We start from the raw sequence: 14227 nt of genomic DNA on the forward strand, positions 1-14227 counted from the left end.
GCTTTCACTGCTCTCACCCAGCAACACTGCTTTCCCTGCACTCACACAGCTCACCTTGCATTTACAAAGACACATCACTCACCCAGGCAACACTCGTAATAAGGGCCTGTTTGTGGTATTCTCATACCTTATGGCTCAGCCAATTATAATCGGGCGCTAGTGTCAGTTGTGCCTTTGGACCGTATGGAATCTTTGCATAACCTCCCCCATTTCTAGGCTACACTATGACAAGAGACCCAATTTACAACTGTCTTCATGCACCAATCCCATTAAGCCGCAGAAAAAGCTTTGCCAATCGAGACATTAAAAGTTTCCGGATTTTCTCCAACTTAATTCTAGAAAGTAATTTTATTAAAAATTAGCCAACATATGACCACTGGATGCTTGCTTATTATTTTAAAATATTTACCATCCAGAAGTCCTACTTTGACATTCATCAAAACTTTATTGCGACTGTTACAGTCATAAAAGCAGAAAAATTAATAAAAGACAGCAGTACAATTTCATACAGAAGTAACACAGATTGTGGTGGTGGCATTTACAGTTATAAGGTGCAAAACTATCTAGGATTTTCAGGCAGATAAAACACATAAAAAAAGGATAAAGGACATTAAGATAATTATTAAACACTAGCAGCCCGTCCCGACGTTGTCCGGTTATGAATTGCCTCCCGCCAGTAGTATATTGTTTTGTAGGATTTCGTTTTGATAGCATTTCTTATCTGTGACAGGCCTGTGAAACGCTCCAATTCACAGTGCACTGCTGATGCACTCGAGTGCGCGTTCAGTAGTGTGTGAACTCGAGTTTCCCTACTTTATTTTTCCTTGCAATATTATATAGCGCGAACTAGACAACATGGCATAAGCACAATTTACATTACAGAAGAACACATTCATTTGTGGTAGGCACGGGGAGACAAAGCGATTTGCGTGGATTCACAGAATGTTGAGCTGATGCCGAGATCCGAACGTAGCTCCCCAGCTCTAAAGTTCGCAATTCTAGAACTTGTGGCGGGAGGTGTGTCTAAAAGTGTATGTCGGTGCTGGCCATCAATAAGAGACCTGTGCATTTTTCAAATCGGTGGTGAAAAAATATGAGTATGTTGCTGGAGATGTGGGCCGCCGTGCCACCAATGTACTTACCGGGGGAGGGTAAACACACATTATTCCGCAAATTTCTTTCCGCATACCATCACTCCGCATACTTTCATTACGAAAGTACCATGACTCCGCAATGCCATTATAACGCATGGCATTACATTTTATATGCTTTTACCACGCATACATTTACAACGAAATTCGTTGTAAATGCATGAATGGTAAAAGCATGTTTTAAAAAAATGTTTGGATAAGGTAAGTATGGGTATAGGGGTATATGTTTTGGGGTACTGAGGTATATGTTTTGGGGTGTTAGGGTATTTTAAGGGTTCAGATATAGTTTTGGGTTATGGGGTACAGGGGTAGTTTTAGGGATAGGTATGGGTTTTGGGGCACAGGGGTATTTTTAGGGTTCAGGGCTAGGTTTGGGGTATAGGGGTATTTTTAGGGTTCAGGGGTAGGTTTGAGTTTTGGGGTACAGGGGTATTTTAAGGGTTCAGGGCTAGGTTTGGGTTTTGGGGTACAGGGTATTTTTATGGATCATGGCTAGGTTTGGGTTTTGGGGTGCAGGGGTAGGTTTGGGTTTTGGGGTACAGGGGTATTTTAAGGGTTCAGGGGTAGTTTTGGGTTTTGCGGTACAGGGGTATTTTTAGGGTTCAGGGCTAGGTTTGGGTTTTGAAGTACAGGGGTATTTTTAGGGTTCAGGGGTAGGTTTGGGTTTTGAGGTACAGGGGTATTTATAGGGTTCAGGGCTAGGTTCGGGTTTTGGGGTACAGGGGTATTTTTAGGGATAGGTTTGGGTTTTGGGGTACAGGGTATATTTATACTGTTAAGATGGGTTAGTGTTTAAGGGCATTTTAAGGAGTAAGGGTGGGTTATGATTATGGGGTGCATGGGTATTTAAAGGGAGCAGGGTGGACACCCGGAGCTGGAATGTACAGAACCTGGGAAGAAAAAACAATGAAATATTGGGCACAACGCTCGCTTTTTTTCGCGTAATTCATCGCCCCGCACACGCCCACAGCACACGATATGAGACCTGGCATGAAGGGCGGAAAGTACCACACGCACCCAGCACACGCCCACAGCACAACGCAGACACGCCCACAAGGGACTACTTTGCTGGCGCGGTTCTTTTACCTTTTAAATGTATATGGTGGGCGTCTGCATAACCTATGTCCTTCTGCTGCAACTGCCCTTTCCAACGCTGTATTAGGTGTTGTGATTGGTGCTGTGGTTCCTGAGATTACCCGCCTCAAAGGTTTGGGCTCTCTCTTTATTATATTAGTATGGATTTCATAGAATTCCTTAAAACGCTCCAGAGCAGTTACAACTAGATAACACAGTCATGATTAACTAGATATCAATTTCCAGGAGATACCTTCGTTTTAACCACATTGCCTGGAGAAATTTGGAAGTCGCAAACACATACAATTCGTCCATGTCCGATTTTAGAATTCTAAAAAAAGCGGAGTAATCCCTGATACCCAAATTCCTACACAGTTGTATGGTCCATTTGGACCTAGCCTGCGAATAAGCCGGGCAGAAGAAGAATACATGGATTTCAGTTTCCTCCGCCACACGGCATCCAGGAAAAAGATAGGAAACCTTAAACGACCACTTATTAGTTGTTGCAAGGAGTGGGAGGGTCCCATATCTGAATTGAAGGTAAAGTCTCCTTGTAAACAAGGGATAAATTGTATCCAAAACCTGTTCAAAATGATACTGTGCTTCAAAATTTAAAAACCCGTGAGTCAGACTCGTAGGACTAACCACTTGGATTAGACTTACTAGTTTAAAGTCTCTCAGCTCTTTGGCTAAAAATCTTTTGGGGGTCGCTAGGCATGCCTCCTCCGGGGAGAGCCATAAGTCCTCCCTGCAGATGTCATGAAACAAATCCCTCACATAAGACAGCCATGGTATACTTCCAACAGCCCTGGTAATAGTAACAATGCCTTAAGTTCCTCCCTGTAGTGACTCAACTCGACTGTACTCCATAGCCGACGCCAATATAACAGCGGTCAGCACGAAATTAAGTCCGCTACTGGCGGGATACCAAGTTCCATCCTAAGAGGGACCAGCGGGGTATTAGTTGGGAGGGCTGTAATACTTCTGAGAAATTTATTTTCAGTGAGAGTCAGTGTTGCTGCTTTACTGTGCCCCCAAAGCTCCGCCCCATACATAGAAGCTGAGCGTGCTTGCACTTTCTACATTTCCAGGGGAGGGCTAATTGCCTTCCGAGCACAGCCATTCAGCATTTTCCGTAGTCCCCCTATTGCCTGAGTGAGCTTCAAATTCGCCTCATCAATTTGTGGGCCCCAGGTCATTTTGTCATTCAAGGTCAATCCCAGATAATCGAAAATATGGACTCGCTCTAGTGGGTTATCGTCCATTACTGGATGTGGATAGGTGAAAGGTTTGGCATTAAATACCATGTATTTTGTTTTACTGATATTGACTAGAACTTTTCTTCTTTTACAAAACTGGGTAAATTCCCTTAATACTCGCTGCATCCCTATAGGTAACTTTGAGAGGAGCAGCGTATCATCCGCGAACATTAATGCGGGAAATTTACATGATGCTATTTTTGGGGAATCCAGGTCTTTTACAAGTAATAGGTCTTCTATCAAGCCATTGAGAAAAAGTGAAAAGAGGGTTGGCGCGAGCACACAGCCCTGCCTAACCCCCTTGTCAACAGCAAAAGGAGCCGTCAATCGTGCATCTTACTCTGGCATAAGTGCCCTTGTGGAGACGTTGAAGTTGTAAACAAAGATAAGGTGGTACCCCCTTGGCTAGTAGGATACCCCATAACTGGTCCCGATCAACCATGTTGTTGGCATTGGCCCTTTCTGCAGGGTCATCCCTAAACTTTTTGACTTCCTCCAATATTCTCTCTGACCTGTTTTGTTGGTTTAATGACTCTGGGCACTTTACCACTGTTGACCAGTGCTAAAGTGCATATGGTCTCCCTACTGTAAAGTGTATATGTGATTGGATTCCATGATTGGCTTAATTGGTTTACTGTCAGTCCCCAGTAAAATGCACCAGGAGTGCCAGGGCTTGTAAATACAAATGCTGCTGGTGGGCTTGCAGCACTGGTTGTGCCACCCACAGAAGCGGCCTAGTAAAATGTGCCTAAGGTCTGCCATTGCAGAACCTGCGTGCAGTCTGGTACTGTCATCCTAACTGCGCAAGTACACCTACTTGCCAGTCCCTAAACCTTCCCTTAACTTCATATTCAATCAATCAATCAAGGAAATTTGTAGAGCGCGCTACTCACCCGTTTGGGTCTCAATATTAGTCACCCCTATGGTAGGCCCAAGGGCAGGGTGCATTGTAGCATAAGGTAGGACATGCCCTGATGTGTGTGGCATGTCCTAATAGTGAATTACAGTCATTTTTTTCGTTTTTCACTATTGTAAGGCTACCTACTCTCCATAAGCCAAAATGGGCTGCTGGAATTATTACACTATATAATCCCAACAGACTCGGGGAGCATGGTAGAAAGTCAAGTTTAGTATGCCTGAACTCGGAATAATAAAATACTTCTTTTAGTAAAGTTTATTTTAATATCCTGTGTTTGCAAATGCTACTTTTAGAAAGTTAGCATTTGCTTGCCTAACCATTTCAGCCCGCCTCTGCCAGGATGTGTATCTGCTGTCTTGGTTGTGTGAGTGACAGGGCTGGGGATGACAGGTGGTGGGAGTGCCCCTTGACTCTGAATAGGGCTGTGCACTGCCACCACAATGCTGGATCCGCCCCCTGGGGAGCGACTGAGTACTCTGCCCGACACCTAGCCCAGGAAGAGGGAAGACTGTCAACAAAGTGCTCCTGACTGTACTTGTCGTCACAATGCTGGCTCCACCTCCTGCGGAGCTTCTGCTGCCCTGCCCCACACACTGAAAGCAGAGACCTGTTTTGGCAAAACAAGGTGCTCCAGGAGCTGAAGTGAACTATGCAAAGGCCCCCTTGTCCTGAAAGGACAAAATAAACTTGGTATAAATGTAGGAGCCCTGCTCCTAAGAAATCAGATTCTGTTTTCCCCCAACGAACCTCTGCCCAACCAAAAGGCCCCAAGAGGAAGCTGAAGGACTGATCTGCTGTTTGCCTTGCTGAGGAAGGAGAGGAGAAGCCCTGACCAGGACTTTGCTTTATTGTGCTGAGAACTATCTCCAAGGGCTTGACTGAGCTTGCCCCCTGAACGGAACCCCAGGACCAGTGGGTTCCCTGTGTCTTCGCTCGTCTGCTGGACTGATCCGTGTGTTCCTCCCGCTGGAGCTGGGACTGCACCCCCTCGCCTCCTCCTAGGGCTGTGGCACTCGGGAGCTCGTCTGCCCTCTACCCGTTGAGAGCCTCACTCTACTAGAGCCGCTCTCTGCCCCTCGGGTCAGGCCGCCTGCTCCTCTGCCCCCGCCTGCCATTGGAGCGCGCTGAAGTGCTCTCTCGCCCTTCCCGCCGAAATTCCCCTCCGGAGTGCCATCTACGCCTGACGGCCGCCCGTACATCTGAAGCGTACTCGGCCGCCCGCTTGGCCTCCCAAGGCATAATACTGGTCACGCCACCCCCCCCCCTCAAGTGACCCCCAGTACCGTCGGTACTGAAGGTCGGGGGCCGCGCCTACCCATGAGAATCCGCCCGCTGAGTCCGCGATCCGAAGATACGCCGGTGCCCCCAAGCGCACAATCAGCCTACGACACGTCCCCCTGCACGAGGGTCAACTGAATACTTGCTCTACGCTTTCCCAGGTACGCCTACATCCATTGCCTGCAACGGGTTCGGGCCCCTCAACTTTTCTTCTTTCCCCGTGCCCCTGTGCGCCCCTACCTGACCGCCTTGTGGGCTGACCGCGTGAGGAGCGTACCCGGCAGCAGAAATCTTCTGTTCGTCTAAATCGTACGAGTCGCACCAGAGCAGTACGACTCATACCCTGCAGGGGAGATCGACCGCGCTGTACGCGGCGCACCGCAAGAAGAATGAGAATCGGCAATACGCCTCGCACCAGTCTGCAAGCGTCCCTCGAGGTCCGTGGCGTACGCTTGAGGCATACCCACTTCGCATCGCCTGCCTCATCGCATCGACCCGTCAGTCACCAAGGAATCCACCCGTGGCCCCCCTCCTTTCTTTGGGGCAGTTTAACCCCGCCACGGCTCGCATCACTAACACGCTGCGCATGAGAGCACCAAGGACGCTTTGCCGTAGAGAAAGTGCACAGAAACGCCTGAATTGGATTATGTACATCTAAGAAAAATGCTATTCATGATCTAAGATAATTAGAAGTTGAGAGAAGCAGCCTAAAGCATTTTTATTTTAAATTGACAAGAACATTTGCCATATTTAAATACTGTGGCATCACCATTTGTAAGAGTAACTGGAACTGTTCTAAAGATCAAAAGAATTGTATGGAAGCAGCTTAAAGTGAATTAAGACTTCTTACGGACAATTGCCATATTGAAATCTTGTGGCCCCCAATTCAAGAAAACGTTATAAAAGGTCTTGTGATAATTTACCTACCTGCATATATTTTCACATAAAGTTACGTATTTTTGATATAACGCCTGGTGTCCATTTGTGGGGGATCATTGGATTCACTGTGTGTAGTCATAAATGCTTAACTGTAGCGCCCCGAAGTTTAGCCTTGGCTGCTCGCGCCACGCAACCTAGAGGGTGAGCAGGGGTATTTCTTGAGGGATAATCTCCCACCCTGACTGGAGGTGAGGGTCCCTGCTTGTCGCTGGTACCTACCTGCGCCAACCAGAGGCCCCCATTTCCAACACATGTCAAACGCAGATTTCAAATCCACGAAAGTAAGATAAAGGCTCCCCTGTTCCAAGACCACATGCTTCCAAGTAGATCAGCTGTAACCTAAACAAGTGGTCCACCATAGACATCTTGGCTCTAAAACCAGCTTGTAATGGAGTGAGTACATCATGATCCTCCATCCAATCCTGCAATCTCCCTAACAACAGTCTACCATACAATTTCTGGGGGACGTCAATAAGGTTGATAGGCCTATAATTTGACGGTTCCAATGGGGATCCTTTTTTATAAATTGGAACAATCTCTGCACCCGCCCACGTTGGCGGTGCAGAGAGGCCATATTGGATAGCATTGAATAAGGCTAGAAGATATGGGGCCCAAATTGTCTGTTCACTTTTGAATAGGTCACACGGAATTCTGTCCAATCCCGGGGCTTTATAAGGCTGCAATTTAGCTAGAGCAGATATCTGCTCCCCCATAACAAATGGGGGTGCATCACATAGGTTTGAAGGTTAAAATTACACAATGGAGCATTATTAACGCTTAGATCAAGGTGGGAACTGGAATATAGTTCCTTAAAATACGAGAGCCAGGCTTCCTCATCAATATTGGGATCAAGGATGGTTCTATCTTCCACTTACCCAAAGTGGACCAAGTTCCAAAACCTTTTGCTATCTTTTAGGTCCAAGGCCAACTTGATCTCGTGCCATCTTTCTGTTTCCCACTCAGTTTTTGCAGTTAAAATTATACTCTTATAGGCCGCCCTAGCCTCCCTAATACGGGAAGAATCGGCCCCTTTGAATGCTGACAGCAAGGTCAGTTTTGCTACCTTATAAGCTTTTGAATACCAAAGATTCCTGGGACCACGAAATTTGCGTTTAGAGGTACTATCTTTATAAAAGAAAATGGACAAGGCCTCAGTCAATTCTTGGTGTAGTGGTCCTAGGTCACTATCAAAGCCAGGGTATGTTAATTTCGCCACTACAGCACTGGTTCTCTCTAGTATAGGTATAATACTGACATATAGTTTAGACATTAATTCCTCCGACTGCTTTAACTTGGACCATCTAATCCGCCTTCCTCCCTCTACAATGACCAGATTGTTTTGGAGCGGTTCATCCCTATCCCCTCTTGAGCTGCACCACTGGAAATCCCATACCATGACTATAGGATTGTGGTCGCTTTCGCATCGTTCCCCTACAGCAAAGTCCACCACATTGTTCCACTGTGCACATTGTACTAACTAGAATATAATCAATCACCGTGGCCTGCCCAGGTCTCTTAAAGGTCGAGCGCCCGGGATTATCACCAGGAAACCGGCCATTGCAAGCCCTTAATGAAAAGCGCAGAGTCAAGGAGGTGAACTGTAGGACTAGAGGAGTCCAACGTTAATAGGATAAATATAGGAGGGGAAATTGACCAAATGGAATCCTCCTCACCAGTGATTGTATGCATAACCACATTCAGTGGCTCGAAGTGCCAATTAAAATCTCCACAAATTATAAAACTTCGATTCCCTGCCAGGCTATTTAAAAGGTTTATTAAGCTATAAAACGTTGGATCCTACTTTGATGAACCAACATAAGGCCATGGGACACGTGCTTATTATTCTAAAATTTTACTATCCTGAAGTCGTACTGTATTACTGTTTTAGCGCCGCTTGGCCTTCTTAGATCCTCTCAGAGGTTGCATGGTTACACTTAAAAGATGAAGTCTACGTTTTGCCCCTTGGTGGCAGTCCTCAATCAGAAAATACTTATTTTTGTGGCTCACTGGCTCACTCATCTGGCTTCCCCTTGTGATTGTATATTTCACTGCTCCTTAGGTTACCTCTCTAGACCCTTTAATTTTATGGCCCGTTTTCATCATGTTTTTTTTACCATATTCTGAACGTCTTCTCGTGTATCACTTTTGTCTGTTTACAAGGTTAATTTACTGTCTTGTTAAACATCTTAAGAAAACATTAATCCTGTAAAACTGTTTATTATTCTAATAACCACTACTTCCATGCAGCGCTCCTCACGCTGGTCTTTGCTACTCCCTGGGCTGGGCATGTTGAGGCAGAACCAGTAGAGCTAATGAAGGAAAAGCAGCAAGGGGTAGCAAATGACCAATCACTGCATGGCTTAATAATAAAGCTATACTCTGATTGGCCATGTTCTTCTTGGTACCTGCCCAGAGTACCTGAAAAGCCGGCTCCTGAGATACTCCCAAGCCCGCTCGCTGCGCTCCAATTGCCGCGTTCAATTGGCTGTCCCACGAACTAGAAGGGCTCGACTAGGAGGTCGGACTTTTTCGGCAAATGTTACAACATTATGGAACGCCTTACCCCCAGCAATCCAGCAAGCCCCCTCCGAACCTTGCTTCAAGAAGTTGCTAAAGACTTGGCTCTTCACTCAACACCGCCAACTCTCTCACTTCTCACCCCCAGGTCAACTGTGTTCTACTAGCGCCGGGACACCTCCTAGCGAGGTAGCTGTTCGCGCTTTACAAAATGCTGTATTATTATTATTATTATTAAAAGCCAAACCTCCCACCCCAATGCTGCCTTCATGACTAGGCCTATTCCTTGCCTCTTGAGACAATCCAGACGCTGCTCCAGAGCATTAAAACAGTGTCGCTATTGGCTGGAGCAGGCAAAGTCAACGCTCCTTCAGAGACCAGGGAGACTGCGGTTGTGATTCCCCGGCTCACTAACGTGTTTGTAGGAGAGGCCTTATGTGCGCCTGTCAGGCTGGTCGTAGGAAGACACCCGTTCAACCCGACATGCACACTTACACGTCTTCAGACCCAGACGCTCTTCCAGTGCTGTCTATATTGATGCCCCACCCCTGCCCACTCATAAATTAAAAGTCTGCTGCCTGCAATGGCACCTGGTCTGCGGATGAAATAAAAGCACCCCAGTCGGGAATATAAACCTTCTAAATGCATTTTAGGGGCCAAAGGGCAACAAATACTGGGGGGCAATGCCCCGACACCCCCATAGAAAATCCTCCACTGAGTGAAATTACACCTACTACATCAGGACTAGACTTTTGTGATTGTTGTCCCCCCCCTCCCATGTGTCATGGTTTTACTCCCTTATGCCAAGAAGCAGTTCCACTGAGCTAGTGCCATCACTCTGCCATGGGTGCCCCCTATGCCAACTATTTCCTCAAGGGTGCCAGTATTACTTAGTTGGTTCCCATTATGCCAAGAATTACCCAGAGCATGCCAGTAGCAGTATTTCTCACAGATGCCGGTCATGCCAACAATTGCCTCCAGTAGGCCAGCGGTAGAATTTCTCCACAGGTCCCTTTATTAGCCACAAATTACCTTTTTGTATGTAAGGGCCAATGGCAGACTAGTTAGAGTAACATCACATTCTGACTCCCATTTAATTACATTCACTCCCTCACACTCCATCATTCATTCTCACTTGTGCTCATTGATTCTAACTCATTCTAACTAACTCTCACTCATTCTTACTCAGACTCCAACACACTCACTCATTGTCTCTCCTTTATTCACATTCACAGTCATATTGAGCACAGTCATATTCACTCCAACTCTTACTCATGCTCTTTCACTCATGTGTGCTCACTATTTTTGATGCTCATTCTACCTCACTCATACTTACTGACCCTTCATCTCACTCACTTTTACTCACACAAACTCATGCTCACACTTACAGACACACACTCACAAACACAGGCTTTCTTTCACACAAACACACTCCTCCAGCAGCACACACACTACATACATTTAAAACATGTTTTGACCTAAAACATCTGACACTAAAGTTCTCACTCTAGATCCTGGTGACAAATTTTTTTATTACGCAAATAGTGAATAATAAGCTGGTATTCACTATTAGTGTAATTAAGAATTGGCAAAAAACAAAGGTGAAGCATGACTCCATTCAGGAAAAGCTGCCTCTGTGTTCTTGGTACTCATTTTGCTACCTCTGAAGTCAGGGCTTGCACAAGCAGTGCAGGGGTCACAAGGGGCAATCCAGGAGTCACAGCTGCGGCCCCTGGCAAGCACTATAGGATGCCCATGCATGTGACCCTGTTGAGAACATCATACAATGTGTCAAGTGACTCCATTCAGAATATCAGAATGTGCTGCGTTTTGTGACTCCATTCAGAATGACACTGTGCTGTGTCGTTACCATTCAGAATATCAGTTCCTGCTATGTCATGGGACCTTATTCAGAATATCGCAATCTGTGCTTAGGCATGCAATACCGCAGAGTGGGCTGTGTCATGTGACCTCAGTCAATGTTTTATAACCATGGATAGATGTGTTTCACTCCTAAAAACACTGCCATAACTTTAACATCTTCTCTGGAAACTGGTTTTACTGTGTTTGTTTCTCTGTTTTGCAGGATGTCAGAAGCACCCTGAGCAGGTAAGGCTTGTTTATTATCCTCCTCTCTGTGTGTAAGGAGCAGGTATCCCTGCTGTTGTGTGTACCTGCCACTACTAAGCTCACACAGAGTGTTAGTAAACTTTCAGTTCCTCATGAAATCACTTTGCATCCTCAAAAAAAAAAAAAAAAATTAAGTCCTCAGAAAATACCTTTTATTCCGCTGGAAATGTAAGTCCTTGGGAAACTTCCACGCACCAATCAGGAAACCCTCCTAAATTTTCATAAATCCCTGCGACCTGTCAGAAAATTCCTTTGAGTCCTGAAATAATTGCTACAAAAATGAGCTGCTGTCTACACAAAACATATTTGTATCTTTAAAACTAAAGTCCTAAGAAAAGTACCCTGAACACACAGAAAACGCAAGCACATTCTGGAAAAGTCCTCTCAGGTTTTCATCAATTCAGAGTTGTGCAAAAATTCATTCAAAATTTCCTAACTAGGATGCAGTCTTCAAACTATCCCTTCAGTGCTTCCCAACATCATTGAAATGTCATTAAAGCCATATTCAGGCCTCAACCATTAGTAAATTCCCTCCAATCAGAAGAGGTCTCGTGCAGTTCTCATAAACCTCATTGCAATCCTCAGATCTGCTCGTCGTCTTAAGAAATCTCTCTCCGGTCTGCAGTGACCTCCCTCCAGTCTGAAGCACCCTCTTGAGTCTTCAGAAGCCTCATTTCAACCCTCAAACCTCTGTCCAGGTCACTGTCCACTCAGTCCAGCTAGCCAACTTTTGGGGTATAACTGGGGTGCCTTTAGGAGAGTGTTTTTTAGCTTCATCAGAGTAGGAACGAGATACGTTGCGGGTGTAGCCTGGGAGGAGAGTGCGCCCGAGGAGACTCCATGAGAGGAAGATAGTTGGGAGATAGTCTCTGGCCGTCGGTTTGCTGAGAGATTAAGCTGTACCTGTTCATCCTGTCCTGTGATCTTTGTCTCCTGAGCCTATCTCAGGAGGGGAGACAGCCATTATTGTGCGGTTTTTACACCACGGTACCATTACAACGCGTCAATCACAACGCAAGTCGTTACAACGACTTGCGCTGGATGGCACTATGAACTAAGGAATTGCATGATTTACAATTCCAACACCTCCCTACTGTAACGTAGGCTGGAGTTGGAATAGTAAATCATACTATTCCAAAATCCAGCGCCTGTCGTTGTAACGACTTACGTTGTGATTGACGCGTTGGAATGGTACCGTGGTGTAAAAACCGCGTTGTAATATCATACATCCTCTCAGGAGACCCCGCCGCAACCTTTTGGACAGGGAGGTGGTTTTTCTTGTTTCTTCGGTGGGTATATGATGCTCATTGAAATGTTTTCTAATTTGCAATATCTTTTTGCAAAGTATTTCTGCTGAACTTTTTTGTCTCTATCTTCTTATTTTTCTTAAGCTGCTTGATGTTTTTCTAAATGTTACTTGATCTGCATTGCATTTAAATGTTCCTTTATGTATGAATACCATGTATGCACTGTTGACTGAGTGAATGAGTATTTTTTTCAAGACTAATGAGATAAAGTTTATTAAGTTTACAAATGAGTCTGTGGTTATTTAATTAAAGATTTAAACTGTTTTGTTAGTTATAGTCACCATCCACTACTCTAACTAATGGTCCATCGACCAGAGGAAAGAGAGTTGAAACTAGTAATAGTTAGGAATATGTAAATAAAATCTATATATGAGGTACAGTACTGTATATAAAAACTGACAAAATAAACTTCCCCCTAATCCAGCGCCTGTCCTCGGGGATCATTTATGGGTAATGTGTGATGGGCCCCGTTTCTTGGTAAGTGGTTTATGTGTGTTGAATTTACTGGTCCTTGGTTCAAGAAATAGGGGTCGTACTGGATAAACCTGTTCTGTGAATAGGTTTGATTGTGTTAAAATATACAACATTTGTAACTGTGTACTACTTATTGCCCCCATTGCGGACAGGACCGGGAATTTTGGAGGCGTATCTTCATCTCCTGTTGATTTGCCTTCATTTTTTTCCATTTCCTGTCTGTTTGTTTCCAGATCTTGATCTTGTTTATGACACCGTCTTGTACCTGCAACATTTTGTGTGGTATTATACTGTGCCCTCGATGTAATTGAGTTAAAGCTCGATTTTGAGTTTAACGAATTAACTAAATAATCCAGCTCCAGCATTTGACCGGACGACATTGAAGCATTAAATGACTCATATGAGACTTCAACTTGCTCGGATTCTGAATCGTCGATGATATTCGGATCTTCATGTCCGTATATCGAATCTTTTTCCGAGTTTATCGCTTCATTACTTCCTACATTGCTTGCTACATCTGTTTTATCATGTATCATTGATTTCTCATTCTCCTTTTCCACCTGATGTAATCAAAAGATCTCCTCTATTCTTATTGCCTCCTTGGGTGCTCTGCACGACTGGTATGGATTGTATAGGTAATGAGGTTTTCTTGGCTCGAATCGTCGGTGGAGGCGCAACTTCTACCTTAGATTTATTCATGACAATCTTATTTCTCGCTCTGACATCTCTAGGGCCTAAACCTGCCGTATTCTCTTTTCTCCCAAAGCATTCCTTGATTGACTGCTGTTTCAAGGCTGGCGGATCTGTTGAAACTGTTAAATTGCATGATAACTTTCTTAATATGTCTCTTGATCGGGATTGTAGTGGTGTACCACGGGCAAAACTATTTTCCACATGTCTCTTTTTTGCTCTGACACCACTGTGTCTACCTTTTAATAATCGTCGTTTTAGTAATTGGACTTGTACCTCCCCCAATAGTGGGCCCCTTGGACATGCCCTCTTTGGGGTGCCTCACTTTCCTTTGGGTTCTGCTGCTTGTACTTGGCTTCTTCTGGACCAAGGTTTTTGCTGATCTAGTTTTCATCATCAGATCGTCTCTTGTTATTTTTCAATGTGAGCACACTGCCTATTCATTGCAGCTCTGTAGTCTGTTATCCCACACTTTAACAGCTACACACT

At 45.0% G+C, this 14227-nt stretch overlaps 1 protein-coding gene across 1 annotated transcript in view; it reads left to right on the forward strand.

Annotated features, from left to right (window-relative positions):
• Positions 1–14227, forward strand: part of LOC147710200 (E3 ubiquitin-protein ligase TRIM39-like) — a 125777-nt gene that overhangs the window by 52016 nt on the left and 59534 nt on the right. The window contains exon 4 of the mRNA XM_086920885.1: positions 11224–11246. Within this exon, the coding sequence (XP_086777011.1) occupies positions 11224–11246 (23 nt within the window). The remainder of the gene's footprint in view (positions 1–11223; positions 11247–14227) is intronic.

The sequence above is a fragment of the Lissotriton vulgaris genome, chromosome 5 (genome assembly GCF_964263255.1).
Source record: "Lissotriton vulgaris chromosome 5, aLisVul1.2, whole genome shotgun sequence".
NCBI lineage: Eukaryota > Metazoa > Chordata > Amphibia > Caudata > Salamandridae > Lissotriton > Lissotriton vulgaris.